Below are 27,455 nucleotides of genomic sequence, written 5' to 3' on the forward strand. Positions count from 1 at the left end.
TCTACAGGTTGGATATGTACCACATCCTGTTTATCCACTTGTCTATTGGTGGATACCTAGATTGCTTCCATATCTTGTAGAAAATGCTGCACAGTATATAGTTAGCATATTTGAAAGCTTACTTTGCCAGGAGCGTTATTCACAACTAACAGTTCTTCCCAACAGCTCCAGAAGAGTTGGCAAATGAGCTACTTGAAGAAGTTAAGTCCCATTGTCAGTTTATCTGACAAGTATTAAACTCCTGTCACCTGCATGCCACCCTGAGTGTCCCCCACTTGAATTAAGAGCCCGTGCTATTACCACAACAACTATTACCACTAATAAAAAAAACATGCACACCACTCAGCATTTTGCACAAATTATTCTGCTTAAACCACAACAATCCTCTGCCCCGACGCTATTTCCCTCATTTTAACAAAGATGCGGAAATCGAGACTCTAAGGAATTAAAACCTTTGCCCGAGGTTACACTTAGGGAATGGAGCCTAATATGTGACTCCAGTGGCAGCGCCCCCCCCTTCCGCTCCTGCCTTCTCCCTCTACCAGCAGTCGCTGAGTCTGGCACAGTGCTCTTGTAGACACGATCTTATTTTAATTTTGTAGGAGGTAAGCAAGAAGATCCCCATTTAACAGACTTCATGTGGCTCAGATAGGTCAAGACTTCCTAAGGTCACACAGCATGTGGTGAGTTCGAATGTGAACCGAGGCCGATCTGGCCTAGAGCGTAGATCCCCCGGTGGGCCGGGTGCGCGAGAAGCTCAATTGCGGGGTTTGGGAGGTGCAAGGGTAGGTGTGAGGGGTCCGCACCTTGGAAGGCTAAACACCCCGCCCTGTCACTGCCAGGGCAAGCAGCCTCCCCCTCTACCCTCCCCTCTTGCAGCCGCCGGGGCATGCGCCCTGAAGCCAACCTCCCCTCCCTGGAACCCGCCCACAGGCTCCGCCCGTCGCCGAAGGGCCAATCCCGGTGGAGGGCGGTCCGCACGGGCGGGGGCGGTCCCTGTTAGTAGTCAGGCGCCGGGAGTCCTGCGCCGGAGTCAGAACTGCGTCTCCCCACCCAGGCGCCGGTCGCTGAAGGAGAGCCAGCGAGCGATGGTGCCGCCGCCGCTTCCTGATTGGCTGCGGGTGGCTCCCTTCTCCTTCTGATTGGCAGCTGGTGACTGGGTATGTAAATGAAGGGAAGGGGTCTGGGTAGGAAAAGAAGGGGTACCAGGAGCGGGGCCTCTGGCCGGTTCGATCCCCGGGTCCGGCAGGTGCGCGCCGGGGCTGCCAGGACGGAAACATGCTGGACTCTAAGCGCCGTCCGCCTCGGCCGGGCCGGGTGAATCACGCCGCAGCCCCAGAAGGGGGCGGAGGAGCCGGCTCTCTGGCTCCGGCTGCGTGACTCACCCGCCTCCGCCGCCGCTTCTGGAGGAGCCGCCTCCACTGCCTTCCGGTAGCGAGAGAGGCAGAGAGCGCCCAACAGCCCGCCCGGGACCCCGGCCTGCGCGGCCTCCGGCGGCCAGCAGAGCAGCCGCCGGGACACGGCGATGCGGAGGGTCCCCCGGTCTAAGGGGCCGGAACCCCCGGAGGAAGGCCCGCCTGGTGCCGCTAGGGGGCGCGGGGACCGGGGGGCGGAGTCGGGGTAGGGGGCTAAATTCCTGCGGTGTGGGACTCCCAGGTCTGCGGGAAAGGAGGCGAGGACCGAGTTCTGAGTAGTGTGAGGGGTTAAGGTCCTCTGGACAAGGGCCCGGGGACTGGACCCTGCCGCCTGCCAGGAGACCAGAGGGGGGGGCCAGGGACCCCCCCACCCGGGGGGAAGTGTAGGGCCTCTTACTGCTCAAAGTGATCCCCGTGCCCATCAGGATTTCCTGGCAAGCTCCGTACACTCTGCCTACCAAATAAATCCTGAATCGACCAACTTTTTTCCATATCCATTACCATCTTCTACTGCAAACCACCGTCATCTCTCATCCCGAAGAGTGCAGTAGCCTCGGAATGGATCTCTTCCCCCTTCTCTCCACACCTCCATCTTCCTTGAAGTGGCCAAGGGGGAGCTTCTGGAAACCCCATCAATCCACACCACCACTCTCCCCCTGCTCAAACCCCTCAGTGACTTCCCACCACACTCAAAATAAAATCCCAACTTCTAGTCTCGGCCACCCACCTACCCCTCCCCCCCTCCCCACTCCTACTCTCTCGTCATTTCTGTGTACTGACCACACTGGTCCTTTTTTTTTCAGTTGACGCTCATCCTGCCTCAGGCAGGGTCTTTCTTTGCCTTTGCTGTTGTTCTCTCTTCCCAGATTGTTTCCCCCTGGTTATTTCTCGGGACTCATCATGCTTGAGGGCTCACCTCAGAGGAGCCTTCCTTGATCACTCCCCAGAACTTCCTAGCACCAGCTATACATTTCCTGTGTTTGTTAGTTTATTGTCTAATGCATGGTACTCAATAAATATTAGATTAAACTACGAAACAGCCCCTTTTGTAAGTAAAAAAAAAAAAAGTTGAATATTGAACACTTCACATGGTTCATTGGAGAAATAAATTACAATAGTTATTAATAATAGTACTTATTCATATGAGAAACTGCTATATACCAGGCACTGTTGTAGTGTTGTTGTTGTTTTAATCCTCACCCAAGGGTTTGTTTCCATTGATTCCAGAGAGAGAGGAAGGGGGGGGGAGGGGGAAGAGAGAGAGAGAGATATCAATTGTCTCCAGCACATGCCCCAACCTGGGATCAAGCCCGAAACCTTTTGGTTACGAGACATCTCTCCAGCCAACTAAGTCGCAGCAGCCAGGGCATAGTGTTTTGTATATTATCTTATAGATTCCTCAAAACAGTTCTAGGATGTAGATATTAATATCATTCATATCTTAAAGATTCCCTAAGAAAACGTAGGCCCAGAGAGGTTAAGTGACTTGCCCAAGGTCTCACAGCATTCGTCAGAGCCAGGATTTGAACTTAACATTGGCTTTCCATAACTCAGTGACTCTTCCCTCCCCACAGAGGATGCTGAGCAAGGGCTTGAAGCGCAAGAGGGAGGAGGAGGAGGAGGAGGAGAAGGAAGAGGAGAAGGAAGCCCTGGCAGTGGACACCTGGTGGCTGGATTCTGACCACCCCGCAGTGGCACAGGCACCCCCGGCCGTGGCCTCCAGTTCTCTCTTTGACCTTTCAGTGCTCAAGCTCCACCACAGCCTGCGGCAGAGCGAGCCAGACCTGCGGCACCTTGTGCTGGTAGTGAACACCCTGCGGCGCATCCAGGCGTCCATGGTGCCCACGGCTGCCCTGCCGCCTGTGCCCAGCCTGCCTGCAGCCCCTGGCATGGCTGACAGCCTGCTGGCCAGCTCCGACGCCGCCCTCTCAGCATCCATGGCCAGCCTCCTGGAGGACCTCAGCCACATTGAGGGCTTGAGCCAGGCACCTCAACCCCTGGCCGAAGAGGGGCCACAGGGCCGCCCCCTTGGGGGAGCCCCACCCAGCCTGGGTTCCTTGGACTTGCTGGACCCAGCCACTGGCTGTCTGCTGGACGATGGGCTCGAGGGCCTGTTTGAGGACATCGACACCTCCATGTACGACAGTGAACTTTGGGCGCCAGCCTCTGAGGGCCTCAAACCTGGCCCTGAAGATGGGTCAGGCAAGGAGGACACTCCGGAGCTAAAGGAGACTGAGCTGAAGGACACTGAGCTGGACTACCTCATGGACGTGCTGGTGGGCACACAGGCACTGGAGCGGCCACCGGGGCCAGGACGCTGACCGCAGGGCTGGGAGGGTGTCTGGTGACTAAACTGAGAGTTGATGGCTGAGCCACCTCTCCTTGGAAAGACACGGCTGGCTCCCCTAGGACAGAGATGGGGGCTTCAGAGAGACAGAATCAGTCACGGGCAGCTTCACCTTGGTCCCTTCTCTTAGACTGATGGGAGGAGTCTGGGATCAGCCCTCACGATGGAATGACAGGGCTTGGTGGCTGGATTGTGATTGGACCAGGCCTCGCGCTGGACTGACTCCCCTGAGGTCGTAGCCTGGAATATGGTTCTCCCTGCTGTGGAAAGAGACCCCAACCAGTTTTTTGAAATTAAAAACCAGTCCTTGGAAATAAGTCTGTATGTTTCTTTGTCTCTGGGCTAAGGCAAGGGTGAGAGAATAACCTATAACATTTATTGGCCCTGGACTGTGTACTGCACAGCTCCAGGCACTTGACATGTGTTAACTCATTTACTCATAGCAAGATGGGCATTTCCATTATCCCCGCTTCACAGCTGAGAACAGGCTCCAGGAAGTCATCACTGGAGGTGGGTTTCAAACCATGAGCTTTACCGTTTTATTGGCCCGAGAACGCCCCGGAAGGCGCTTAGCCAGGTTTCTCTGGTGCCTGTACACCCTGGTTGTGGATGCAGAGGAGCCCAGGCCGCCCTTCAATAATGAAGTCTAGTCCTTACCTGTGTGTTTTGGGGGCTGGGGTGGCGGCAAGAGAATAAGCCAGAAAGAAAAGCACAAAGCTGGAGGCCGGATGGAGCCTCTCCAAGGAGCACCAGAGGCAGCTCTCCAGGAAAACGGTGACAGAAAGGGAGACTCCAGCAACTTTTTAAAAATAAAATTCCTGCCCAGCTGGCCGGGCGTGGCTCAGCGGCTGAGCATTGACCTATGAACCAGGAGGTCACAGGTTGATTCCCTTCAGGGCACCTGCAGGGATTGTGGGCTCTGTCCCCAGTGGGGGGCGGACGGGAGGCAGCCGATCAATGATTCTCTCTCATCATTGATGTTTCTCTCTCTCCCTCTCCCTTCCTCTCTGAAGTAAATAAATATAAATGTATATTAAAAAGAAAAATAAATAAAGTTCCAGGTCTCAAACCTGAATTTGGGCACTAACAGGTAGCTCGGAAATAAAGCCACTGGGCTGGAGGCTTGGCCGAACTGGCAAGAAGAAACCCAGGCCCCAGCGAGCTGAGGCCACCTGCCTGCCTGCCTGCCTGCCGGCCTGCGCCGGGTGTCCGCGCCACCCCCGCGGTCCAGCCGCATTCCTGGCGGGGCGGGGCGCGGAGGCCTGGCTGGGGACCCGGGCGGCGTCCTTCCTGGCGGCCGTGGGGGCAGGGCAGCGCCCGGGGTGCGGGCCGCGGGGAGGAGCAGAGGCCAGGCGGTGAGCGCAGGGGCTGGGCCTCGACGGGGAGGCGCCGGCGAAGGGACACGGGGACCGTGGAGCGCTCACGCCTCTCCTCCGCCCGTAGCTGCAGGGAGGCTGGCGCTGGGCGGGAGCCGGGGGAGGCGCGCAGCCCCGGGCGGGAAGGGGCGGGCGGAGAGGCGCTTCCTGGAGGGGCAGAGGAAGTCGTGCCCATTTCTGGAAGTGGATGCGGCGGCCTGGGCGGGGAGTGGAAATGGCTCGAAAGGAGCGGGTGCCCAGGCTGAAGGTCTTCCGGGTGCCCGACTCCAGCCTCGGGGGAATGGGACTCCGACTCCGTGTGGACCCTGACCCAGTCCTTGGGACTTTAGTCGCGCTCAGCGATGCCCCCTGGTGCCCAGTCTGGGGTCTGTGACGTCGCTGCCTTAGATTTTCCCGAGATCTGCCCAGTGGTTCAGGAATCCCCCAGTGTGGGGTCAGCAATGCCCCCTGTTTACAAAATTGTGCGGGCCTGTTGCTGATGTCTCCCAGTGCCAAATTGCAGGATGCTCCCTATGCCTACAGACAGCCAACCGGTCTGTGCGTGATCCTCCCCATCTGCCCCCTGTGCCTCCTTGGCCGCCATGCTCCCCTCTCCCCAGAGCCTCTGGGTACAGTTGCAGACGTTGTGCACTGCACAAGACTCCATATTTAAGTGACTACCGCAAACGTCTTGGGCACCTGCATGTACATGTTTATGATGACGGGTTCCCAGCAGGTGGAGGTCAAGTGCCTTGGGGAAGGGGAGCTTCTTTTGTCCAAAAGCACCAGATGGGCTAGATGGCTGTGGTCCCCATTCCTCTGGTGCCCTCAGGTTTATGAACAGCTCCTGCCCGAGGACCTGCCCCACTGTCCCCGTGTCTGACCTCTGGATGATTGTACAGGCTCCCTGACTTTCTGGTGTGCACTTCTGTCCTCAGGCTCAACCCCAGGAAGCCACACCACCTCAGCCAGCAGATTCCAGGGCCCACACCATTCCTCGCTGAGCTGCCAGCCCTGGTGCTGCTGCTGCCTTTCACAGAGCCTCTGTGTGTTCCCACCACAACACTCCCCAGGCCAGCTCCCCTCCATGGACATTCACAGCGATCCCCACCACACACCCACTTCTTTCCTGTCCTTGGTCTTCTTCACCCTCCCTCCCTCCCTCCCTTCTTTCCTTTTCTCGTTCAGCAAAGATTTATGAGTACCTACTATGTGCCTGGCCCTACCTAAAAGGAAAATCTGACCACATCTCTCCCCTGCTCCGGGCCCTCAGAATGTATCCCAGTCCTCTAGGACCTGAACCCTGCACCTTCCAAGGCTCACCTTCCACCCCTGTGCCAAGTACCTAGGATGTGCAGTCCCAGCATGGAAATCTAATGATGTTTAGTCCATGATTATTGGTGCAATAAGCCGTACAGCAGCGGTTTTGTTGAGAGCCAGACCGCCTGTGTTGGAACCTCAGACCTGCCATTCTGTGGCCTGTGACCCTAAGCAAAGTATTTAACTTCTCTGTGCTTCAGAGTCCTCATCTCTAAGCTGGAACCGTAACAGTACCCACCTCACACAGCTGTTCTGAGGAAAGAATATTCGAGGACAGGGGTGGGCAAACTTTTTGACTCGAGGGCCACAATGGGTTCTTAAACTGGACCAGAGGGCCGGAACAAAAGCATGGATGGAGCGTTTGTGTGAACTAATATAAATTCAAAGTAAACATCATTACATAAAAGGGTATGGTCTTTTTTTTTTTTTTTTTTTTTTTAGTTTTATTCATTTCAAACGGGCGCGGGCCGTAGTTTGCCCACGGCTGTTCTAGGAAGAGGGAACAGCATGTGCAAGAATTAGGAGGTGAGGGACCCTACAACCTCTTCAGGGACCTGTAAGCTGCTGGGTTTGACTGAAGGAGGGGGAAGTGATAAGGTCAGTGATGGGGTTGGAGGGGTGAGGGACTTCGCTCTGAAGGCTGTAGGGTAAAGGGATCTAGGAGTAAAGGGATCTCTCTGGCTTCCATGTGCACGTGGTAGTGATGAGATGAGACGAGGCCAGGAGACCAGAGGGGAGGCCAGGAGCAGCCATGGGGAGAGGTGGAGGACTGATAAGCTGTGAATGAGGAGCCTAGGACGAGACCTCAGCTCTGGCTAGGAGACTGGGGGATGGGGGGCCAGGCCTGCGGTTGACACCAAGGCCAGAGAGGGACATGGTGTGTCAAAGCATCCACATGGCTTGGCCCTGGGAATGGAGCTCAGTTGAGAGGGCCAGGGGCAGGAGCAGGCATGAAGGACGGAGGTGAGGATAGTTTCCCTGGGCTGCACCGGGAAACCTGGCTCCTGCCCAACTCAGATTGGGTGGGGAGAGGGTGGTCCCTGAGCAGAAGCATCCACCTCCTTCCCCTGCCCTACAGGATGTCCTGTGTTTACTGAGGTGGCCTTGGCCAGAACCGGGACACTGGTGCCAACTTCTAAACTCAAGTTCCCATGGCCACACCCTCTCGGGTGCGGGAAAGCCAGAGACACAGAGAAAGATATAGAGACAGAGATGATGAAACAAAGAGACAGAGACAGGAACAAAAACAGGGACAAAGGGAGAAACAGACATAGAGGAGCACACAGAGAGCCATACCAGTTATGACAAAAACACACTAAACTAGGGAAAGGAGCTTCCTTCGCCTGCTCAAGGGCAGCTCACAGCTCACTTAACGGCAAAAGACTGGGTGCTTGGTACCTGCGATGGGAACAAGCAAGGGTATCTGCCCTCTGAGGCACAGAGAGAAACAGGAAAGCAGGCAGCAGACTCCCTGGTCTGTCTGACCCTGAGCAGACAGGGTGGATTTTCTTCCCGACTCTAGTCTGGCCAGTAGTCAGACTCCACCCTCAGCTACTTAAAACTTAAAACTCAGCTCTGACTTTGTCCCTCATGTTGGTACCCAGGGCTCTCAGAACAGTTTCAGCCCCTCCTCATGCCCTGATGACCTCTCCTCACTTTCCCTCACACTCGCCAATTTCTCAAAGGAGCTCCGCACACAGGCTATTCCCTCCACCTGAAACCCACTCTCATTTGTCTACCACTCACAGCTTTGCATGAATCCCTGCGTGTCCTTGTTGGGGCTGACGAGCAGCTGCTGAGCGACGGATGAACAGATTAGTCAGACACAGTTTGACTGTGCAAGAGAGGGGGGGGGGGGGGCTGGCTTTAGTAGCCAGAGCTCCCTCTTTTGCCTGCCTCCTTAGGCCTTTATTGGAATTTTTATCTTTAGATACAATCAGTAGGATGAGTAATCTTGGGAGGACACATGTTTACTCTGTCCTTAGGCAGGGGCATCCAGGGATTAAGCATAAGGATTCCAGTAAACACCGGGGGGTCTGCATATGCACAGGTTTGTTTGGAAAGGCCAAAGAATAATTAGGGGCGCCGCCTTCGACACTTCCCTAAGTCGGAATTCTGATGAAACTGGGCAGGTGGCCTTCCACACACTTCCCTTTTATCAGAATGTCCTCCTTACAACTTTCCAACCAAGTCTCATGTGCTCCTCAACATATCCTTCAGGTGCCAGTTTGAATGTCACTTCCTCCAGGAAGCCCTCCTTGATCATTCTGATAGTACCGAAATGCCAGGCCCCTCATATAGACCTAGATCCGTCTTTCATATCACTTGGGTCTGTGTGTAATAATAGACTCATCCTGTTGATCACTTTTTTAACGTCTGTCCCCTTTCAACTGTGAGTTCTGTGAGGGCGGTCACTGTCACTACTGTGTCCCCAGCACGGCCCGGCCCAGGGATAGATACAGAGAAGGCATCTGCTAGGAGCTGGTGAAGCTATAAACGAGATGGAGATGCTAAAGAGGGGCATGCTTAGTTCTGGGGGCGCAGCTACTGGTATGAACAAGGATGCAGTCCTCAGCTCTTGGACATTTCCTATGTGTTGAGCTCTCTTCGGATTCGGCTCCTTCTGCCCATAAAACTGTTCCCTTCCCTCTTCTCTAGTCTAGTTCCTATCAGTCATTCAGTCTCAGCTCACACGTCCCTTCCTCAGGACGCCTTCCCCGACCTCCCTTCCTCGGCTGGCACAGGCCCCTTTCCTGGGCTCCCCTGTCAAGGCCCTGATTGGCCTCTCTGCCTGCGAGTCTCCATCACAACCCTGGCCATTTTGGGTCTGTCCCCTGTTGGGCTGTGAACTCTGTGAAATCGGGCCCGGGCTACCTCGGTCATACGGTGTCCACAGCACTGCTCAGCGTGGGGCTGGGCACAGGACCAGGTGCTCACTGACCGCTGATATTGGATAAAGGATTGCTCCCTTCTCCCCTCTGGTGCTTTGCCCGTATTTGTACCTCCACCTGAAGCCCCTTCCCCACCTTTGTACCTGGCTCCCTTGTCTCAACCCTTCAGCTTGACTTTAGATGTCTCCTCCTCCAGGAATCCTTTCCTGAGTCTGCCCCCACCCCTGGAGTAAATGTCGGTGTGTCAGTGTCTCTAGTGCCCAGCAAATGTTTTTTGAATGAATACATGAACAGATGAATATTTGAATAGATCAATGAAAGCGAGGGGTGTCAGGGGTGGGGGGCGGGGGCAGATTGCAATGGTTGAGGGTCTCCTCAGGCCCATCCACAGCCCTGACCACACTGTCCCTTCCACCCCTCCTGGGCGGAGGGTTCTGGCTGGGTTTCGGCCACACCCCAACCCTCGCTGGCTGCCAGGCCTGGAAGGTTTTTCCCAGAGCTCAGCACATTCCTGCCTTCTCCAGTGGCTGAGAGTGGGCAGGGGACATTTTGGAGAGAAGAGAGGAGGCCCCGAGCATTCTGGGATCTTGCCAACCTGTTCTATGGGGTCCTGCCAACCTGGTCCCTATGCCCTGATATACAGTGTAGTCAAGGGGACAGTTCCTCAGAGGGCCCACTGTGCTGGGGTGAGAGCTGAGGCTGCACAAAGGGCCTGGTGGCCTTGCCTGGCTGCACAATGGGGCAGAAGCTGCTGATGTGCACTTTGGGGGTAATCCCCAGGCTCATAGCAGCTCCAGCCTCAGGCCTGGGCTCAGAGAGCTGTGGGCATCCGAGGCAGCAGCCAGGAGGGTTCGAAGGGCATGTGGAGGTACTTGTGCTTCCTATGCCGCCCCCCAGGTCCTGGTGAGTCAGGGAAGGCTGGGGGCCGGAGGCCAGGGTATCAGGGTGAGGCCTTGGTTGGGAGTTGGGCAGGTCTGGGTTCAAATTCTAGTGCTACCGACTACCTGCTGTGGGTGGTCATGGGTGTCACCCTCTCAGAGCCCGTTTGTCTGTTATATGGGGGGACAGAACCGTGTTGCAGCATCTTTGGGGTCCAGCAGAAATGGAGTTGGACCCCAGACCAGCCACTCCTGGCTGTATAGCTAAAAAGTGGGTATAATTTACCCACCTTGCACCCTTGATTCCAGGAGCAGGGCACAGTATTTAGCACAAGATAGGTGTCCCCTCAAATGGCAACTCCATTAGGCAGAGTCGTGGGACTCCCCTGTGCCTGTCTCACGCAGGCCAAAAGCCCGCTGACAAGGCTAGCTGTCCCCCTGATTTGTATGGATAAAAATGCAAAATATTTACAAGTAGCATTCATTCTATGCCAGATTCTTTAAAAGGTTTGTAGCCTCTTTTAACTCATCTAATCTTCACAACAAACCCATGAGGGTGAGCACTTTTACTATCTGTTTTAGGAATGAAGAAATGGAGGCCCCGAGAGATGCTGTTACTTACTGAAAGTCACATAGCCAGGCGGTGGCTGAGCTGGGAGAGGGAGTGGAAGTTTATGTTAGGGGCCCCAGGAACCAGGGGGGCCAGGCTTGTTTCTGAAAGCCAGGAACTCACGCTGGTGGGGTGCTCAGTCTCCAAGGGGCTGTAGCTATGCAAATCCCAAGAGCAGGGGCTCGTGGTGGCAGTCTCACCCCAGGCAAGGGAACACAGCTGCCTTGTGGCTCCCCACCCCCCTGGCAAGTGAATGTAGCTGGGAGGGGGGATGTTTGTTTCCCCACCCTCACCCCTGGTGATGTCATGCCTGGGCAGCCAATGGCTGGGGTCTTCCCCTTCTTCCCTCCCCATTCCTTTTCCCCCCCAGCCTGGTGCTGGGGCTGAGCAGACGAGGGACAGGAGCTGCTCTGGAGGTGTCTGGAGGCCCAGTGGTAAGAGATCAGCCAGCCAGCTCCCTTCCTGGCCAGGCTACTAAGCCTCGGGAATGGGACCTAGGGTCCTGGGAGGTGCTGGGAGGGTGCCTGGGGCTCAGGAAGCAGCGTGTTGTAGGAGTTGAAGGTACAGACTTTGAAGCCAGACCCTGGCTTCCAATCCCAGCGTTCCTCTCTCTCTGGCTGTGCAGCCTCGGACAAGACACTTCACCCTTTGTGCCTCCACTTTACTTCTCTAAAAGGGGCTGCTGAAGGGATAGGGCAGCGGCTTGGTCCCTGGAAGAGTGTGCTGGAGGCAGCGCTCACCTGGTGTGAGGTCATGGACTTTGTTCCTCATCCAAAGTTCCCCTTTGGTAGGAAAGAGTGCGGAGCCACCGGTGGGCAGAGGCTGGATATGAGATACTTTGAGAAGCACAGCCCGGACTCTCACTTGCTGTCAGAGACTAGTTTACATGACTGGGCACCTACTATATTCTAAGCACCTGCAATTATCTTACCAATTTTATATATATATATATATATATATATATATATATATATATATATATATTTTATTGATTTTTTACAGAGAGGAAGGGAGAGGGATAGAGAGTTAGAAACATCCCTGAGAGAGAAACATCGATCAGCTGCCTCCTGCACACCCCCTACTGGGGATGTGCCCGCAACCAAGGTACATGCCCTTGACCGGAATCGAACCTGGGACTCTTCAGTCCACAGGCCGATGCTCTAGCCACTGAGCCAAACTGGTCAGGGCTATCTTACCAATTTTCAAAACCATTCTTATTGACTGCATTTGACAGCTGAGAAAATCAAGGCCCTGGGAAGTGAAATACCGTGCCCCAGTGTTCCAACCTGAGAAGTGCGGGAGCAGGGATTGATTGAGGCAGCCGCAGGCCATGCCTCCCCTCACCTCACTAGATGGCCTCAGGTTTTGTCTAGGGTCCTGGATGGGTCAGGTCAATCTCCCCATCCCATTACCGAGGGCACCAGATGGCTAGTAGCTAGGGAAGCTGAGGCTCCGAGTGGGGAGAATGAGGTTGTCGCCAGCCATAGGGCAAAGCTGGAGGAGTCCTCAGCAGGCCCAGCTCAGCTAAAGGGCCCAGTGCCTCTCACCCCAGCCACCCTGAAGGGCATGAGTGGCATTTTAAATGACAATCTAGGCTGTACCTTTTCCGGGGAGGTGTTGTGAGCATTTAATTATCCAGGGACGGATCTTTGCACCTGGTACGTGCTCTAGAAATGGGGACTCGGAGTTCTGGAAGGTTAGGAATGTACCAGGATCGCACCAGAGGACCTGCTCAAGAAGTGGCTGCTGGCATCAGGAGGGTCCTGCCTTGCCTTGATTCACCATGGGAGCCCCATTAGATCTTCCTCCAACACAAGCCAGGGATGCCCCAAGGAACCTCCCACCCCTCCTTCCCTTGCCTAGTAGGATGGGCAGAGCTGGGAACAGCGTGCCCTGGGTGGGGTGGGCTTCCTTCCGGGGGCTGGGTACGTGGCTCAGGAAGGGCACAGTTGGGGCTAAATATAACCTGGGCTGGCCGCTGTCCTGGGCAGGGATGAGGGAGTAGGGTACTCTCCTGTCCCCACCCCTGCTGAGCTTCCTGTGCCAGCCTCTGGGTGTGACCTCGATGCCCTGCCTGAAGCAGGGAGCTTGTGGTCCAGGAGATCCTTTCCTCCGTCTCCACTACTTCCTACAAGGACCAGGCTTCTCCCACCCCCGACTCAGGATGCTATACTGCGTCCGGGACTCAGAGTTAGCTTCTGAGCCTTGGGTTCAAGTCCCGACTCTGTCACGGTGATGTCCTCTCAGCCCTCATTTACTCATCAGTAAAACGGGGTACCATGAGGCCTTGTCTATAAAGTGCCTGCCCAGCTCGGTTGGCACCACAGAGGTCCCTCTAAAAGTGCCTGTTTCTGGCACCTTCACAACCCCCACTTCCTGCCCCTGCCCTGCCCAGCCCTGCTCCTGCCCCAGCTGTTTTGCTCCTTGGGCCTCCTCCAGTGCTCAGGGCCACCAATGCTAGTTAAGGCGCAGGGTTGGGGTCAAGGGCACACATGCTAGCTGTGTGACCCCAGACCGGTCACTTTCCCTCTCTGAGCCTGTTTCCAATCCTAAAACAGCTACCACATCCAGGGTGATTACAAGGTCTATGGGTGTCAACACAGGGCCCAGTTTAGAGGAAATCCCCAGATGGAAGCCAGCCCTGCTTGGAGGAGCTTGGGGCTCAGAGGAGAGTCCAGGAAAGGACACGGAGACCCAGACCCCTAACAGAGCCAGAGAGGAGCCCTCTGACTTGGTGGGGTGAGGGGGCAGCCAATGGAGTGGGCATAGCTGGAACATTGAGGGGGTCCCTGTGTCCTCCCTCCTGGCCACTGGTGGGCTATGAAGGGCCATTGTGCAGCTGGGGGTGGTGGGCAGGGGCGGAATGTGACTGGGCACAGAAGATGGGCCATTGTTTCAGGGAATGTGCCGCGTGAGGCCTGACCTTTCCCTTGGGAGTGGGGGTTGGCATGTTGGCATGCCAGGTGGGGGCTGGGGAGACAAGACCAGAGCTGGGGGGAGACAAGGGGAACATAATATCCACCCCCCTTCCCCCAGAAGGGCTTCAGGGGAGGCTACATACTAATCCAGCTCTGCCCCCTTCTCCCTGTGCTGTGTGACCAGAGCAAGGTTCTTGGGCTGAGGGGCTAGGGCTTTCCGTGAGGTGGACAGTAGTCTTAGCACAGGACTGGCAAAGGGTGAGCACTCGATACCCATTAGTTATTATCAGAATAAGGGGCTGGAGCTTTCAGACAAGTTCAAGTCTGTGATGAGGGCAAGTGATTCCCCTTCTCCCAGGCTCAGGTACCCTCTTCGTAATGGGCTCAATAAGGGTACTGAGCTCCTAAGGGGGTTCTGAGGTCCACAGGCAATAACCCCTGTGGAACATCTGACAGTGGAAGATCAGTGCCACAGGAAGGTCTCAGTAATAACAGCAAGTGCGCATGAAGTGGCTTCCATGTGCCTGACACTTTATATTTAGTAGCTCGTTTGACTCTCCCAACAGCCCTGCAAGGGAGGTGCTGTCAATCATGCCATTTTATAGATGAGAAAACTGAGGCACAGAGAGGTGAGGTGACTTACCCACGGGGAGTACATGGGATGGTTATAATGATTTTATAGTGCATTTGGCCTCCTTGGCCCCTTGAGGTTTTGGCCTCGGGGGCTCTGCTGTCAGGGAGGCCTAGGAGTTAGTTCTGGCTTTACTGTTTGCCGGCCAACTGTGCCCTCCTGGGTAAAGGGCTTCTGAGGCGCAGGCTCTCCACCTGTGCTATGGAGATAAAGTGTTGACAGTGAAGGAAGGGCCAGGCACTCAGGGAGCAGTCCGAGGGGTTAGCTGACAGGAATGCTCATGTTTTTCTTCTTAGAGCCCCGGACCCGGGAGGCCCAAGGAGGTGACACTGAGGTGAGCCTGGCTGATGCACATGCCCCTCCCTGCCCCTCCATGGCCTGCCTGGAGTTTCATGCCTTTGTCTCTCCTTGGCAGGCAGCAAGACCTCAGAGGAAGGGTGCGCGTCCCACAGACGACTGTGCAGCACGCCAGGCTAGGCTCCTGTTAGGAGGGGGTGCCTGTGCCCAGGCGGCGGTGAGAGGACAGCTGGGGGGGGGGCCCTCCTCCCCTTGATACCACCTGGACCTCACCCTCTAAGCCCAGCCTCTTCTCCTCATCCTCCCCGGCCTCAAACCTCCATCTCTGTCCCCCGCAGGCTCAGAGGCAGCTGCTCCATGCAGAACTGAAGCTGGTCCTGCAGGAGAAGGGAGAGAGGAAGCAGGAGCCTGGGGCCCAGGTGACTCCTAGCAGCGCCATGGAGGTCAGGAGCCGGAGTGCTGAGGTGAGTGCCCATACGTCCTCCAAGGGGCACTTGTGGGGCCTGGGTGGAGGGCACAGACGAGGGCAGCAAGGAAACACTTCCAGACGTCCCTGTGCCTCAGTCTCCCTATCTATGAAATGGAAATAGTAACGGGGCCTATTTTATGGGTCACTGTGAGGAAAAAATATTAACATATGTAAAGTGTTTAGCACAGAGCCTGGCACAGACTAAGATTCAAAGCAGCTAATTCATTGGAGCAGAATGGAATTATACTAACCATGAGCTAAAGAAAATGTAGCAGCCAAAACCGGTTTGGCTCAATGGATAGAGCATCGGCCTGCGGACTGAAGGGTCCCAGGTTCGATTCCGGTCAGGGGCATGTACCTGGCTTGCGGGCACATCCCCAGTAGGAGATGTGCAGGAGGCAGCTGATCGATGTTTCTCTCTCATCGATGTTTCTAACTCTCTATCTCTCTCCCGTCCTCTCTGTAAAAAAATCAGTAAAATATATTTTAAAAAGAAAACGTAGCAGAAACCCTTCGTCGAAAGTGGCAGGATGGTGCAAGGGTTGAGGACACAGGGTTTGGACATATGAGTTTATTTTTTTTAATGAATATATATTTTTATTGATTTCAGAGAGGAAGGGAGAGGGAGAGACAGAAACATCAATGATGAATCATTGATCGGCTGCCTCTTGCACACCCCCTACTGGGGATCAAGCCTGCAACCCGGGCATGTGCCCCTGACCGGAATTGAACCCGGGACCCTTCAGTCCACAGGCCTGCACTCTATCCACTGAGCCAAACCAGACAGGGCTGGACCATGAGTTTAAATTCCAACCCTACCACTTCAGTTGTGCAGCCTTGAACAGGTGACCTGATCTCTCTAACCCTCAGTTTTCACATTCGTGAAATGGGGCATGGTCCCCCCATTCTGAGGCTGTTGAGGACTCTCACACCCGCCATCTGCACAAGGCCTGGCACCTAGGAAGCCTCCTTTACTCTCAGCTGCTGTCACTGTTAAGTAGATAATGCACTGGCATTGACTGTATTCTACCAGGTGCCAGGCACTGAGAGGGTCCACTTTTACAGGATCCAAGCGGGTCGAGGGGTGGCAGGCTGGGGGTGAAGTGCAAGGAGGTTACTTACTGCCTACAGAATAGTCTATGGGCTCTGAGGTCACAGTCCTGAGGTTGAGGCCCGTGGCTTAACTTGCAAGTCACTTCACTTCTCTGAACCGTTGTGTCCCCCTCTGTGACTGCCCAAGCTGTGGGGAGGATGAAACGAGATCTCACACAGAAAATGCTTAGACCAGGGCCTACGGGTGGTGGTGATGGTTATCCTGCTCCCTGCCACCTTCACCACGACTCTTCTTACCCCTTCTCTGCCCAACCCTCTGGTCTCAGGGCCACGCTGTGGGGCATCTGTCCAGGCTTGCTTTCCCCTCTCTAGCCCTGGGCTCAACTCCAGTCTGCGCCAATCTGGACGCCTTGCCCAACAGAGCATCCGTTTGGATGCCTGTTGCTTCAGGTCTCAGCTCACAATCAGACTCCTTCTAGTACACCCATCTCACCCAACTTTACAGTAGGGACACGGGCCCAGAGAGGGCGAAGTTCTCTCCCGGAGACACAGCAGGTTGGGTTTCCAGACAGTTGTGGAACTGAGGTCTCTCACTGCCTATTCCGGGAAAGTCCAGATGTGAATCCCAGTGTGCAGCTGGGCCAGGGCCAGGTCAGCACCATTGAGAGTAAATACCAGGAATGCCATGTCGCCTGTCCACCACTCATTACCCACGCACCCCCCTTTCACTGGATTCCCTCTCCCATGGGCGTTCTGCGGGTCTTGGGGTCAGAGAGTCCACAATAGGGCACAGTCTCACGCACATGCATGTTTCCAAGGAGGTCAGCCCCACGCCCGCCCCTCCATTCCATTCCTCTTAAGAGTCCAGCCCATTATTTGGGAGCCCATCCTCACCCGCAACCCTGTTGGGCTGTGATTAAAGCCCCGCCCCATAGCTCCTGAGACTGTGGGTGCCCACCCACCACCACAGACACCTAGCCACACCCCTCTCCTTACTGGCCCCTCCACCCCGGCCTCTCTAACGGAGCCCCACCCCCAGAGCCCCACCCTCCCCAACCCGCCCCGCCCCACTGAGAGCATAGCCCCTGCCGCTCCATCAGGCCCTCCTCGGTCGGGACTCTGGCCTCACCACACCGCCCCTCGCCCCGCCCCGCCCGGGGGGATCTGGGAGAGCAGCGAGCCAGCGGAGCCCTTGAACCTTTCCGAGAGCCCCACTGAACGAGCGACCCCCGGGTTTCCTTAAAGGGGAGATGCCAGCGTGGGTGGGCCCGCACGACCAGCCTGAGCCTCGCAGAGGGACATGTGCCCTAAGGAATGGTTTAAGAGACGCGGTTAAGCGCGATGGCGGGCTCTGGGCGCGGTCTGGCGTCCCGTGGCGACCCCGCACCGCCCTCCGCAGGAGCTGAGGCGGGCGGAGTTGGTGGAAATCATCGTGGAGACGGAGGCGCAGACGGGAGTCAGCGGCATCAACGTAGCGGGCGGCGGGAAGGAAGGAATCTACATTCGCGAGCTGCGCGAGGACTCGCCGGCAGCCAGGAGCCTGAGCCTGCAGGAAGGTGGGCGGGGCGAGGCGTGGGGCGGGGCCTTGCGCGGGGGCGGGGCCTTTGCGCGGGGGCGGGGTTAGGAATCTGCCCTGGGGCCCGAGCGCGACGGGCTGCCAAGAGGCGGAGTTAAGGTCGTGGGGCGGGGCTTTGTGTTTTGGCTTTTCAGCTGCTCTTAGTGGGCTGTGGAGATTCATTGTCTCAGAGCTGCTGTTTATTGGTTTTTGATCTTTTTGTGCCTCGGTTTTCTCATCTCTAAATGGGAATAATTCCAGTTCTTGCCTCATAGGGTTATTATGGAGATTAAATGAGTCAGCATTTGAAAACACTTAGCACATAGCTAAGTGGCACATAGTAAGCACTATGTAAGTGCTAGTTATTGTTTTTGTTGTTTGGGCTGGAGGCGGAGTTAACGTGGAGGGGTGGAGCGGGTAGCTTAGTAAGGGATGTCTTAGGTAACATGGATGAGACGGATGTGGTTTATTCATGCAACAACTATTATTTAAGGGCCTTTTATTTCCATATAGTATTCTAGGTGATTGGGTTACTGAAGTGAACAAAACAGATAGGGCGCTTACATTCTAGTGGAGAGAGACATATTTAAGCAAAAAAAAAAAAAAGTAAAGTATATAGTAAGTTAGGAGGCAATATGTGCCACAGATGCCAGGGAAGAAGCTGAATTTTTAAATAGGGTGAGCCAGGAAGGGAGGAAAGACCGGAAGGAGGTAAGGAGGTAAGCTGTGGGGCCATCTGGAAGAGCATTCCAGTGCAGACACCCCAAGCTGGGAAAGTGCCTGGCTTGTTGGAGGGAGAAAAAGGAAGCCAGTGTGGACAAAATAGTCAGTGAAGAAGGAATGAAGAGATGAGGCCAGAGAGGTGAGAGGGAGGGGCGTTTTTAGAGGACTTTATGGGCCATGGTGAGACTTCTGATTTTAATCTGGGAGGGTTGTGAGTGGAGAATTGACTGTGTTCAACTAGCATATTAGCAGGAGACTGTAGGCAAGCAGGGTGAGGAGTAGGGAGGCCAACAAAAAGGCTACTGTGATTATCCAGGAAAGAGATGGTGATGCTTGGGGCCACAATGATGTTATTGGAGGTGAAGAGAAGGGTTTGGATTCTGGATTTATTTTGGAGGAGGAGCCTTCACGCTGGATAGCGGGTGTGGTGGAAAGGGAGGGGTCAAGGAAGATGGTAGTCTTACAACTGGGGAATACTGGGGCTGGGGCTTATTTGGAGGAAGACCAGAACAGTTTGGATTTATTAAATGAGAAATGTCTCTTGAACACCAAGGGGGAGATGTGCAAGGGCAGTTGGATATATAAGTCTAGGAGGGAGGGGAGAGTGCTGGGCTGGAGAGATACACTTGGGAGTTGTCAGCATATTTATGATCTTTAAACTCCTAAATCTGGATGAGCTTCCCAAAGGGGTGAGTAGAGTGTGTGGATAAAGGGGTCTAAGGTCTGAACTCTGTGCTAGTGTGTCTTTAAGAGGTCGGGAGGATGGGGAGGAACCATCCTAGGAAGCTGGAACTTGACCACTGGACTTGGCTACTGAGAGGTCACTGCCTGGGACCTTGAGAGGGACAGTTCAGGGCTCTGGGATGCGGAATCACAAGTGTGATTGCAGAAGTGGAAATAATGCAGAGAGACAACCCAGTGCATTTTGCCCTTAAGATGAAGAGAGAAGTGGGCAGGAGCTCCAGGTGGAGTGATGTCAAGACAGCTTTTCATATGTAAGAAACACTGGCATGTTATGTGCTGATAGGAATAGTGTAGAAGAGGGGGACAAAACAATGATGGGGAGGGGGGGAGTTGCTGGAGGAATTGGCCGGAGCCAGGAGTGGGACCGTTCATTCCTCGGAACAGGTGGAGAGTGGAGTAAGTCACCACAGGAGGGGGGCGGAGGGTGACGAATCGGGTGAAAGCTTCTGGAAGTTGTCTCCTGATTCTGTTCTTTCAGTAAAGGAAGCAACGTCAGAGTCTGAACAGCTTCTCCCCTCAGTTGCCCATTCTCTTTCTTTGACCTGCCCCCTCTGCCAGTTCTGAGGGAAAGCAGTGGTGGCAGGTGGAGGGGAGGAGAGCAGGGAGGAGGCTTCATGCACAGGCTGGGGAGAGCGTGATGTCCGCTGTGCTGAGGGCAGATGGAGAGGACAGTGGGGGGTAGGACTTGGGCAGACACTAGCAGGCAGACTTTGAAAGGCCACGTGTAAGGTGACTGACTGGAGGGAACCTGAGCCTGCCGGGAAAAGAACCACGTCAGGCGTTTTACGTGAGCAGGGGGTGAGGCGCTGACTTCCACTGACATCCAGATCCAAAATTCCTGGTCTTGGCTCCCCAGAGCTTTGCCTCTTGACTGTCCCCTTTCCCACCTCCACCCATGGAAACTTCATTCTTTTAAAAAATAGGTATTTTTGTTTTATTGACTTCAGAGAGGAAGGTAGAGGGAGAGAGAGATAGAAACATCAATGATGAGAGAGAATCATGAATCGGCTGCCTCCTGCACACCCCCTACCTGGGGATGGAGCCCGAAACCCAGGCATGTGCCCTGACCGGGATTCAAACCTCCTGGTTCATAGGTCAACGTTTAACCACTGAGCCCACTGGCCAGGCATGGAAACTTCATTCTTTTCCCTCCCCTTCTCCTGCCTGATGTAGCTCCTCTCAGGACAGTCATGCCCTGTAAATGCTAGGGCCCTGGGCCCTGAACTCTGTAGACAGATGTCCCCCAAATTGGGGCATGGAAGAGAGGCATCTGTGGACTCCAATGCCCAGCCCTTTCCCCAGAACAGTTCCCTGACAATCCCATCTCCCCACTCTTCACAGCTCTACACATTTTTTTCCTAAATATATTTTTACTAGAGGCCCGGTGCACGAAAATCATGCACTGGAGGGGTCCGTCAGCCTGGCCTGCGCCCTCTCACAGTCTGGGACCCCTGGGGGATGTCTGCCTGCCAGTTTAGGCCCTCTCACAGTCCAGGGCTCTTGCAGTTCTGGACCCCTCGCTCCTTACCACCTTCCTGCTGGGCTCCTTAGTGCTGCCATGAGCCCGACTTCTGGCTGAGCGGCGCTCCCCCTGTGGGAGCACACTGACCACCAGGGGGCAGCTCCTGCACTGAGCGTCTGCCCCCTGGTGGTCAGTGTGTGTCATAGAGACCAGTCGTTGTGCCGTTTGGTTGATTTGCATATTAGGGTTTTATTATATAGGACTAGGGGCCCAGTGTATGAATTCATGCACCTTGAAAGGAACTGTGGGCTGTGAGGCTGCGGTGTGCACAGGGGCAGGTCTCGGCCCATTCTCTGCACCCCTGCCTGGCCCCTCCCACCATGGCCCCTAGTCCCCTGTCTGCCGGCAGCCCCGCTCCCGCCCCCGCTGCTCCCACACCGACCCCGCTCACACCCCCTGATGGCACGGAGCAATTTGGGCCGGCGCCAGCAGTGGGTGCAAGAGGCGGCTGCTGGTCCCGATTGCCCCTCAGGAGCAGGGGGAGATGGAGAAGCCTTGAGGGGTGATTGGGGCTGGCAGCTGCTGCTCACACCAGCTGACAGCGCCGAGCTATCGGGGCCGGCGCCAGGCAACGGCAGTGGGTGTGAGCGGGGCCGGCGCCAGCAGTAAGTGCGAGTGCCCGGCGGGACCGCGGCACAGGGAAGCAAAGAATTTTCAGTAACCAACAGAGGCTCGCCCTGATGATAGTGACCGGCGCCCTGACTTGGTCTGGTGACCCCGCTCACCTGCTCCACCATCCCACCACGGCCGCTGCCTGCCATGTTCTGCACTGCTGCCTGCTGCTGACGCCCGCCATGTTCCGCGTGCACCCCCTGGTGGTCAGCGCACGTCATAGTGACTGCTTGTTCAGTTGTTCCGCCCTTCAGTCTATTTGCATATTAGGGTTTTATATATATAGATTGATTTCAGAGAGGAAGGGAGAGGGAGAAAGAAGTAGAAACATCAATGATGAGAGAGAATCATTGATCGGCTGCTTCCTGCACACCCCACACTGGGGATCAGCCTGCAACCCAGGCATATGCCCTGACTAGGAATCAAACTGTGACCTCCTGGTTCATAGGTCGACACTCAACCACTGAGCCATGCCTGCCTGGCTCTGTACACATTTTTAAACCTGGCAAAAGATGAAGGGAACATTGTAACTATAAAGTTTAACTGTTTAAAACAGGGTCTGAAATGTGAGGATGGGGGGGAATGGGAAGGCGACAGGCCTGGTCCGAATGGGTGTGGATTTGCCCAGTGGGGAGGCGGAGCTAAGGCCATGGGATGGGGCTTCCTTCTTAAGTGTTCCCCGACTTCAAACAGGGAGGAGCTGCTTTGCTGCTCAATCTTGCGCTTGGGATAGGTGGGAGCCAAAGTTTTGGGCGGGGCCTCGCCGCACCGGTTCCAGGGAAGGGGAGGAACCAGGCGTGGGTGGGGCTGAGAGATGCCCACCCCTGCTCTCCTCGCCTGCAGGGGACCAGCTGCTGAGCGCCCGCGTGTTCTTTGAGAACTTCAAGTACGAGGACGCACTTCGCCTGCTGCAATGTGCCGAGCCTTACAAGGTCTCCTTCTGCTTGAAGCGCACTGTGCCCACCGGGGACCTGGCGCTGCGGCCTGGGACCGTGTCTGGCTACGAGATCAAGGGCCCACGGGCCAAGGTGGCCAAGCTGGTACGCGTGCTTAGCCCGGCCCCAGCGCTGGACTGTCCCGGCGATCTCGTCTCTGCGCCATGAACCCTACTCCCTTACACCGCGGGCCAGCCTGGCCCTCTGTCTTGTCACTAACCCAATGCTAATCCCACCCTTTGCCTCCTGTTCTGTGACCCTAAACTCCTCCCTGGGTGGGGGACCCACCCAGACCAGGGCCCTCACCCACTTTGGAGAGGTGTCCTCACTCTCAGCTCCAGGCTTGCGAGGGGTCCTGGACCAGGGGATTCCAAATCAGGATTCCAGGTTTCAGCCCGACTGCTCCTCGCTTACTGCTGAGTGACCCTGGACAAGTTTCTTTTCTTCCGTAGGCCTCAGTTTCCCATCTCTAGAATGAGGGTATTGAGGAAAATCCTGATTGAGGACCTAGAAGTCTTGGGTCCCAGTTTCCACATTCCTGTTGACTCACTGTAAGATTCTAAATGAATATCTTCGCCTTCAAGGGCAGTATGGTGAAATGACAGGCAGGAAGTGGGGATGGTGTTTGGGGGACAAAATGTCGAATCCATCACATCCCCAGCCTGGTACACCACCAGGTGGGGCTCCCCCTGTCCACCTTAGGCCTCACTGTCCCACTGCCTCCCGCCTCTCTCCTCTCTCCCCAGAACATCCAGAGTCTGTCCCCTGTGAAGAAGAAGAAGATGGTGGTGCCTGGGGCCCTGGGGGCCCCCGCAGATCTGGCCCCCGTTGACGTCGAATTCTCCTTCCCCAAGTTCTCCCGTCTGCGTCGGGGCCTCAAAGCCGAGGCTGTCAAGGGTCCTGTCCCAGCTGCTCCCACCCGCCGGCGCCTCCAGCTGCCGCAGCTGCGTGTCCGTGTCCGGGAAGTGGCCGAAGAGGCCCAGGTAGCGCGGCTGGCTGCCGCTGCTCCTCCCCCCAGGAAAGCCAAAGCGGAGGCCGAGGTGGCAGCGGGGGCCCGATTCACAGCACCCCAGCTGGAGCTGGTTGGGCCTGGGCTGCCGAGCACAGAGGTGGGCGTCCCCCAGGTCCCAGCCCCGAAGGGACTGGGGAAGGAGGCCCCCGCAGTAGAAGCAGCCACTGGCTTTGCCCTACACCTGCCAACCTTGGGGCTTGGAGCCCCCGCCGCACCTGCTGTGGAGCCTGTGGCTGTAGGGATTCAGGTTCCCCAAGTGGAGCTGCCCCCCTTGCCCTCGCTACCCAGTCTGCCCACACTCCCTTGTCGGGAGACGCGGGAAGGGGCTCCGGCAGCACTGACGGTGCCCACCCTGGACGTAGCAGTTCCTGCTGTGGGGGTGGACTTGGCTTTGCCGGGTGCGGAGATGGAGTCCCAAGAAGAGGTGCCCGAGGTGGCCCTGAAGATGCCCGGCTTCAGTTTCCCCCGCTTTGGGGCCCGAGCAAAGGAAGTAGCTGAAGTCAAGGTGGCCAAGGGCAGCCCTGAGGTCAGGGCGAAGGGGCCCAGACTTCGAATGCCCACCTTCGGGCTTTCTCTCTTGGAGGCCCGGCCCACTGCCCCCGAAGCCGGGGTTGAGAGCAAGCTGAAGCTGCCCACCGCCAAGATGCCCTCCTTTGGCATTGGGGTCTCGGCGCCTGAGGTCAGGGGGCCTGCCGTGAAGCTCCCCAAAGCCCCTGAGGTCAAGCTCCCCAAAGTGCCAGAGGCAGCCCTTCCAGAAGTGCAGCTCCCAGAGGTGGCCCTTCCGAAAGTGTCTGAGATGGAGCTCCCAAAGGTGCCCGGGATGGCGGTGCCCGAGGTGCGACTGCCAGAGGTGGCCCTTCCGAAAGTGTCTGAGATGAAACTCCCAAAGGTGCCCGAGATGGCGGTGCCCGAGGTGCGACTCCCAGAGGTGGCACTTCCCAAAGTGTCTGAGATGAAACTCCCAAAGGTGCCCGAGATGGCGGTGCCCGAGATGCAGCTCCCAGAGGTGGCACTTCCGAAAGTCTCAGAGATGAAACTCCCAAAAGTGCCCGAGATGGCGGTGCCCGAGGTGCGACTGCCAGAGGTGGCCCTTCCGAAAGTCTCAGAGATGAAACTCCCAAAGGTGCCCGAGATGGCGGTGCCCGAGGTGCGACTGCCAGAGGTGGCCCTTCCGAAAGTCTCAGAGATGAAACTCCCAAAGGTGCCCGAGATGGCGGTGCCCGAGGTGCGACTGCCAGAGGTGCAGCTGCCGAAGGTGTCAGAGATCCGGCTGCCGGAAATGCAAGCGCCAAAGGTGCCAGATGTGCAGCTTCTGAAGGCACCTGAGATGAAGCTCCCCAAGGCTCCAGACGTGCAGCTAAAAGCTGCCAGGGCAGAGAAGGCAGAGGGGGTGGAATTTGGCTTCAAGATGCCCAAGATGACCATGCCCAAATTCGGGAGGGCAGGGTCCCCGTCAAGAAGCAAGTCAGGCGAGGCAGGGGCTGAGGTCTCAGGGAAGCTGGTGACGCTTCCCTGTCTGCAGCCAGAGGTGGACAGCGAGGCTCATGTGGGCGTCCCCTCTCTCACACTGCCCTCCGTGGAGCTGGACCTGCCAAGAGCACTCAGCTTGGAGGGGCAGGTTCCAGTGGCTGACGCGGGCAAGGTGGAGCGAGCAGAAGGCAAGGCCGCACAGGCAGAGGGCAAGGTGGAATGGGCAGAGGGCAAGGTGGCAGCGGGGGTTGGGGAAGTGGCCTTCCGGATGCCCTCTGTTGAGATCGTCACTCCACAGCTGCCCACAGTGGAAGTCGAGGAAGGGAGGGTAGAGGTGATGGAGATGAAAGTCAAACCCACCTCCAAGTTCTCCCTGTCCAAGTTCGGACTCTCGGGGCCAAAGGTGGCCAAGGCAGAGGCTGAGGGGGCTGGGCGAGCCACCAAGCTGAAGGCATCCAAGTTCGCCATCTCACTCCCCAAGGCTCGGTTGGGGACCGAGGTTGAAGCGAAAGGGGTCGGGGAGGCAGGCCTGCTACCCGCTCTCGATCTGTCCATTCCGCAGCTCAGCCTGGATGCCCATCTGCCCACCGGCAAGGTGGAGGCGGCAGGGGCCGATTTCAAGCTCAAGGGTCCGAGGTTCACCCTGCCCAAGTTTGGGGTCAGAGTCCGGGACACTGAGGCTGGAGAACTAGTGCCGGGGGTGTCCGAGTTGGAGGGCAAGGGCTGGGGTTGGGATGGGAGGGTGAAGATGCCCAAACTGAAGATGCCCTCCTTTGGGCTGGCTCGGGGGAAGGAGGTAGAAATCCAGGGTGGGCGTGTTAGCCCGGGAGAAAAGGCAGAATTGATGGTCGGGCAGCTTAAGATCCCTGAGGTGGAACTGGTCACTCTGGGGGCCCAGGAGGAAGTGGGGGCAGAGGGGGCGGTGGCCGTCAGTGGGTCGCGGCTATCAGGCCTGCAGGTGTCCACAACCAGGCAGGCAGGCACTGAGGGCCAGGAGGGGGTGCGAAGGATGCCCCTGGGCATCTCTCTGCCTCAGGTGGAGCTGACCAGATTTGGTGAGGCTGGCCTGGGTGCCACCTCGGGGCAGCAGGCTGAGAGTGCAGCCCCTTCAGCAGAGGGCACAGCAGGCTACAGGGTCCAGGTGCCTCAGGTGACCTTGTCTCTGCCTGAAGCCAAGGGAGAGGGTGCTGAGCTGTTGGTGGGAGAGGGCGTCTTCAAGATGCCCACTGTGACCGTGCCCCAGCTTGAGCTGGATGTGGGGCTGAGCCGAGAAGTGCAGGTGGGTGAGGCAGCCACAGATGAGGGTGGGCTGAGGCTGAAGATGCCCACATCGGGGGCCAGAGCTGGGGCTGGGGTCGGGGGACCTGGAGACCAGCCCCCAGGGGCCGAACGATCCTTCCACCTTTCACTGCCCAACCTGGAGCTCTCGCCTCCTGCCATGGGCAGCCACGCTGAGTACCAGGTGGTAGAGGGTGAGGGAGACGCTGGGCACAAGCTCAAGGTTCGGCTGCCCCGGTTTGGCCTGGTGCGGGCCAAGGAGGGGCTTGAGGAGGGCGAGAAGGCCAAGAGCCCGAAACTCAGGCTGCCCCGTGTGGGCTTCAGCCAGAGCGAGGCTGCTGCTGGGGAAAGCTCCCCCAGCCCTGAGGAGGAGGAGGAGGAGGAGGAGGAGGGCAGCAGGGAAGGGGCCTCTGGTCGCCGTGGCCGCCTACGAGTTCGCTTGCCTCGAGTGGGCCTGGCTACTTCTTCCAAGGCCTCTCGGGGGCAGGAGGGCGAGGCAGCCTCCAAGTCCCCTGGTGGGGAGAAGTCCCCCAAGTTCCGGTTCCCCAGGGTGTCCCTAAGCCCCAAGGCCCGGAGTGGGAGCAGGGACCGCGAAGAGGGTGGATTCCGGGTCCGACTGCCCAGCGTGGGGTTTTCGGAGACAGGGGCTCCAGGCCCCACCAGGATGGAGGGGACTCAGACTGCTGTCATCTGAAGCCCCAGGACAGAGGGAGACTTCCCTCCTGTCTTCCCCTCCCCACCCCTTTTGTGTGTGAGTTAACCAGCACTAACCCTCAGAGGGCCAGGAGCCGCGGAGGCCTCCTGCCTGGCTCATTGGTAAGAGTGTCTGTATCTTGCCAAGCCATGTGAATAAATAATCCAGAGGTAGCCTTGTGTCTGGTCTTCTCTGTGTATTGGGAGGGTGTGTGTGTGTGTGTGTGTGTGTGTGCGCGCGCGCGTCCGGGGGAGAGGGGTTGGGGGGGGCGGGGGGGGGGTAAGGGAGGGTGCAGAGAAAAGAATCCCAGAGAAGGAAGGAGGGGGGACATGATCCTGGCCTGAAGGAGCCTGTGTAGGCAGACACAGGCCACCTCTGGTCTGAGGAGAGTCAGGGAGGCCTTGGGATGGGCGTAGTGGGAGGGGGGCCTGTCCTAGCCCTTCAGAAATCCCAGGGGCCCCTGAGCAGGACTCTGGGAAGTTCCCCAGCAGAGCATAGCAGCAGGACTCCTCTGCTGGGGACTCCGCCTGCCCTGGGGAACCCCCGCACTGGCCAGGACAGCCCCAGGGGCCCTGAGAGAGCAGACTGATTGCTACCCACCTGCCCTCTGCTGGCCACTTCTCCACCAACAACAGCGCCTCTGCATCCTGCTGTGCCTTTTCTGTCTGGCTGGTTTGACAGCCTGGTCCACCCGGCCCCACCCAGGAAGGCCTCTCCTGGGTTCAG

At 56.9% G+C, this 27,455-nt stretch overlaps 2 protein-coding genes across 6 annotated transcripts; both read left to right on the top strand.

Annotated features, from left to right (window-relative positions):
- The first annotated feature begins 1,010 nt into the window (after positions 1 to 1,010).
- On the top strand, positions 1,011 to 4,079 carry SERTAD1 (SERTA domain containing 1). Its single transcript, XM_059666523.1, has 2 exons — positions 1,011 to 1,160; positions 2,990 to 4,079. Exon 2 carries the CDS (start codon positions 2,993 to 2,995, stop codon positions 3,734 to 3,736), a length of 744 nt encoding a protein of 247 aa, XP_059522506.1. The 5' UTR covers positions 1,011 to 1,160; positions 2,990 to 2,992; the 3' UTR covers positions 3,737 to 4,079.
- Positions 4,080 to 11,198: 7,119 nt separating this feature from the next.
- PRX (periaxin) lies at positions 11,199 to 26,902 on the top strand. Of its 5 annotated transcripts, none has more exons than XM_059666524.1 (7): positions 11,199 to 11,250; positions 14,662 to 14,699; positions 14,781 to 14,879; positions 15,001 to 15,126; positions 17,584 to 17,740; positions 22,184 to 22,380; positions 23,022 to 26,902. In XM_059666524.1, the coding sequence occupies exons 4-7, from the start codon at positions 15,100 to 15,102 to the stop codon at positions 26,727 to 26,729; spliced, it is 4,089 nt and encodes a 1,362-aa protein (XP_059522507.1). In that variant the 5' UTR covers positions 11,199 to 11,250; positions 14,662 to 14,699; positions 14,781 to 14,879; positions 15,001 to 15,099; the 3' UTR covers positions 26,730 to 26,902. The 5 variants fall into 5 exon arrangements, with proteins under 5 accessions (XP_059522507.1, XP_059522509.1, XP_059522508.1 ...); XM_059666526.1 differs by having other exon boundaries at positions 14,781 to 14,837; XM_059666525.1 differs by lacking the exon at positions 14,662 to 14,699 and having other exon boundaries at positions 11,200 to 11,250.
- Positions 26,903 to 27,455: the final 553 nt, after the last annotated feature.

Source organism: Myotis daubentonii, chromosome 15 (genome assembly GCF_963259705.1).
Source record: "Myotis daubentonii chromosome 15, mMyoDau2.1, whole genome shotgun sequence".
NCBI classification, from domain to species: Eukaryota; Metazoa; Chordata; class Mammalia; order Chiroptera; family Vespertilionidae; genus Myotis; species Myotis daubentonii.

What these genes read in the sequence shown, in the direction of transcription:
- PRX (XM_059666524.1), top strand. Translation starts at nt 15,100, where the DNA reads ATGGAGGTCAGGAGCCGGAGTGCTGAG. An exon ending in TCAGGAGCCGGAGTGCTGAG is followed by an intron (nt 15,127 to 17,583) that starts GTGAGTGCCCAT and finishes CGCCCTCCGCAG; the next exon opens with GAGCTGAGGCGGGCGGAGTT. An exon ending in GAGCCTGAGCCTGCAGGAAG is followed by an intron (nt 17,741 to 22,183) that starts GTGGGCGGGGCG and finishes CCTCGCCTGCAG; the next exon opens with GGGACCAGCTGCTGAGCGCC.
- SERTAD1 (XM_059666523.1), top strand. Translation starts at nt 2,993, where the DNA reads ATGCTGAGCAAGGGCTTGAAGCGCAAGAGGGAGGAGGAGGAGGAGGAG.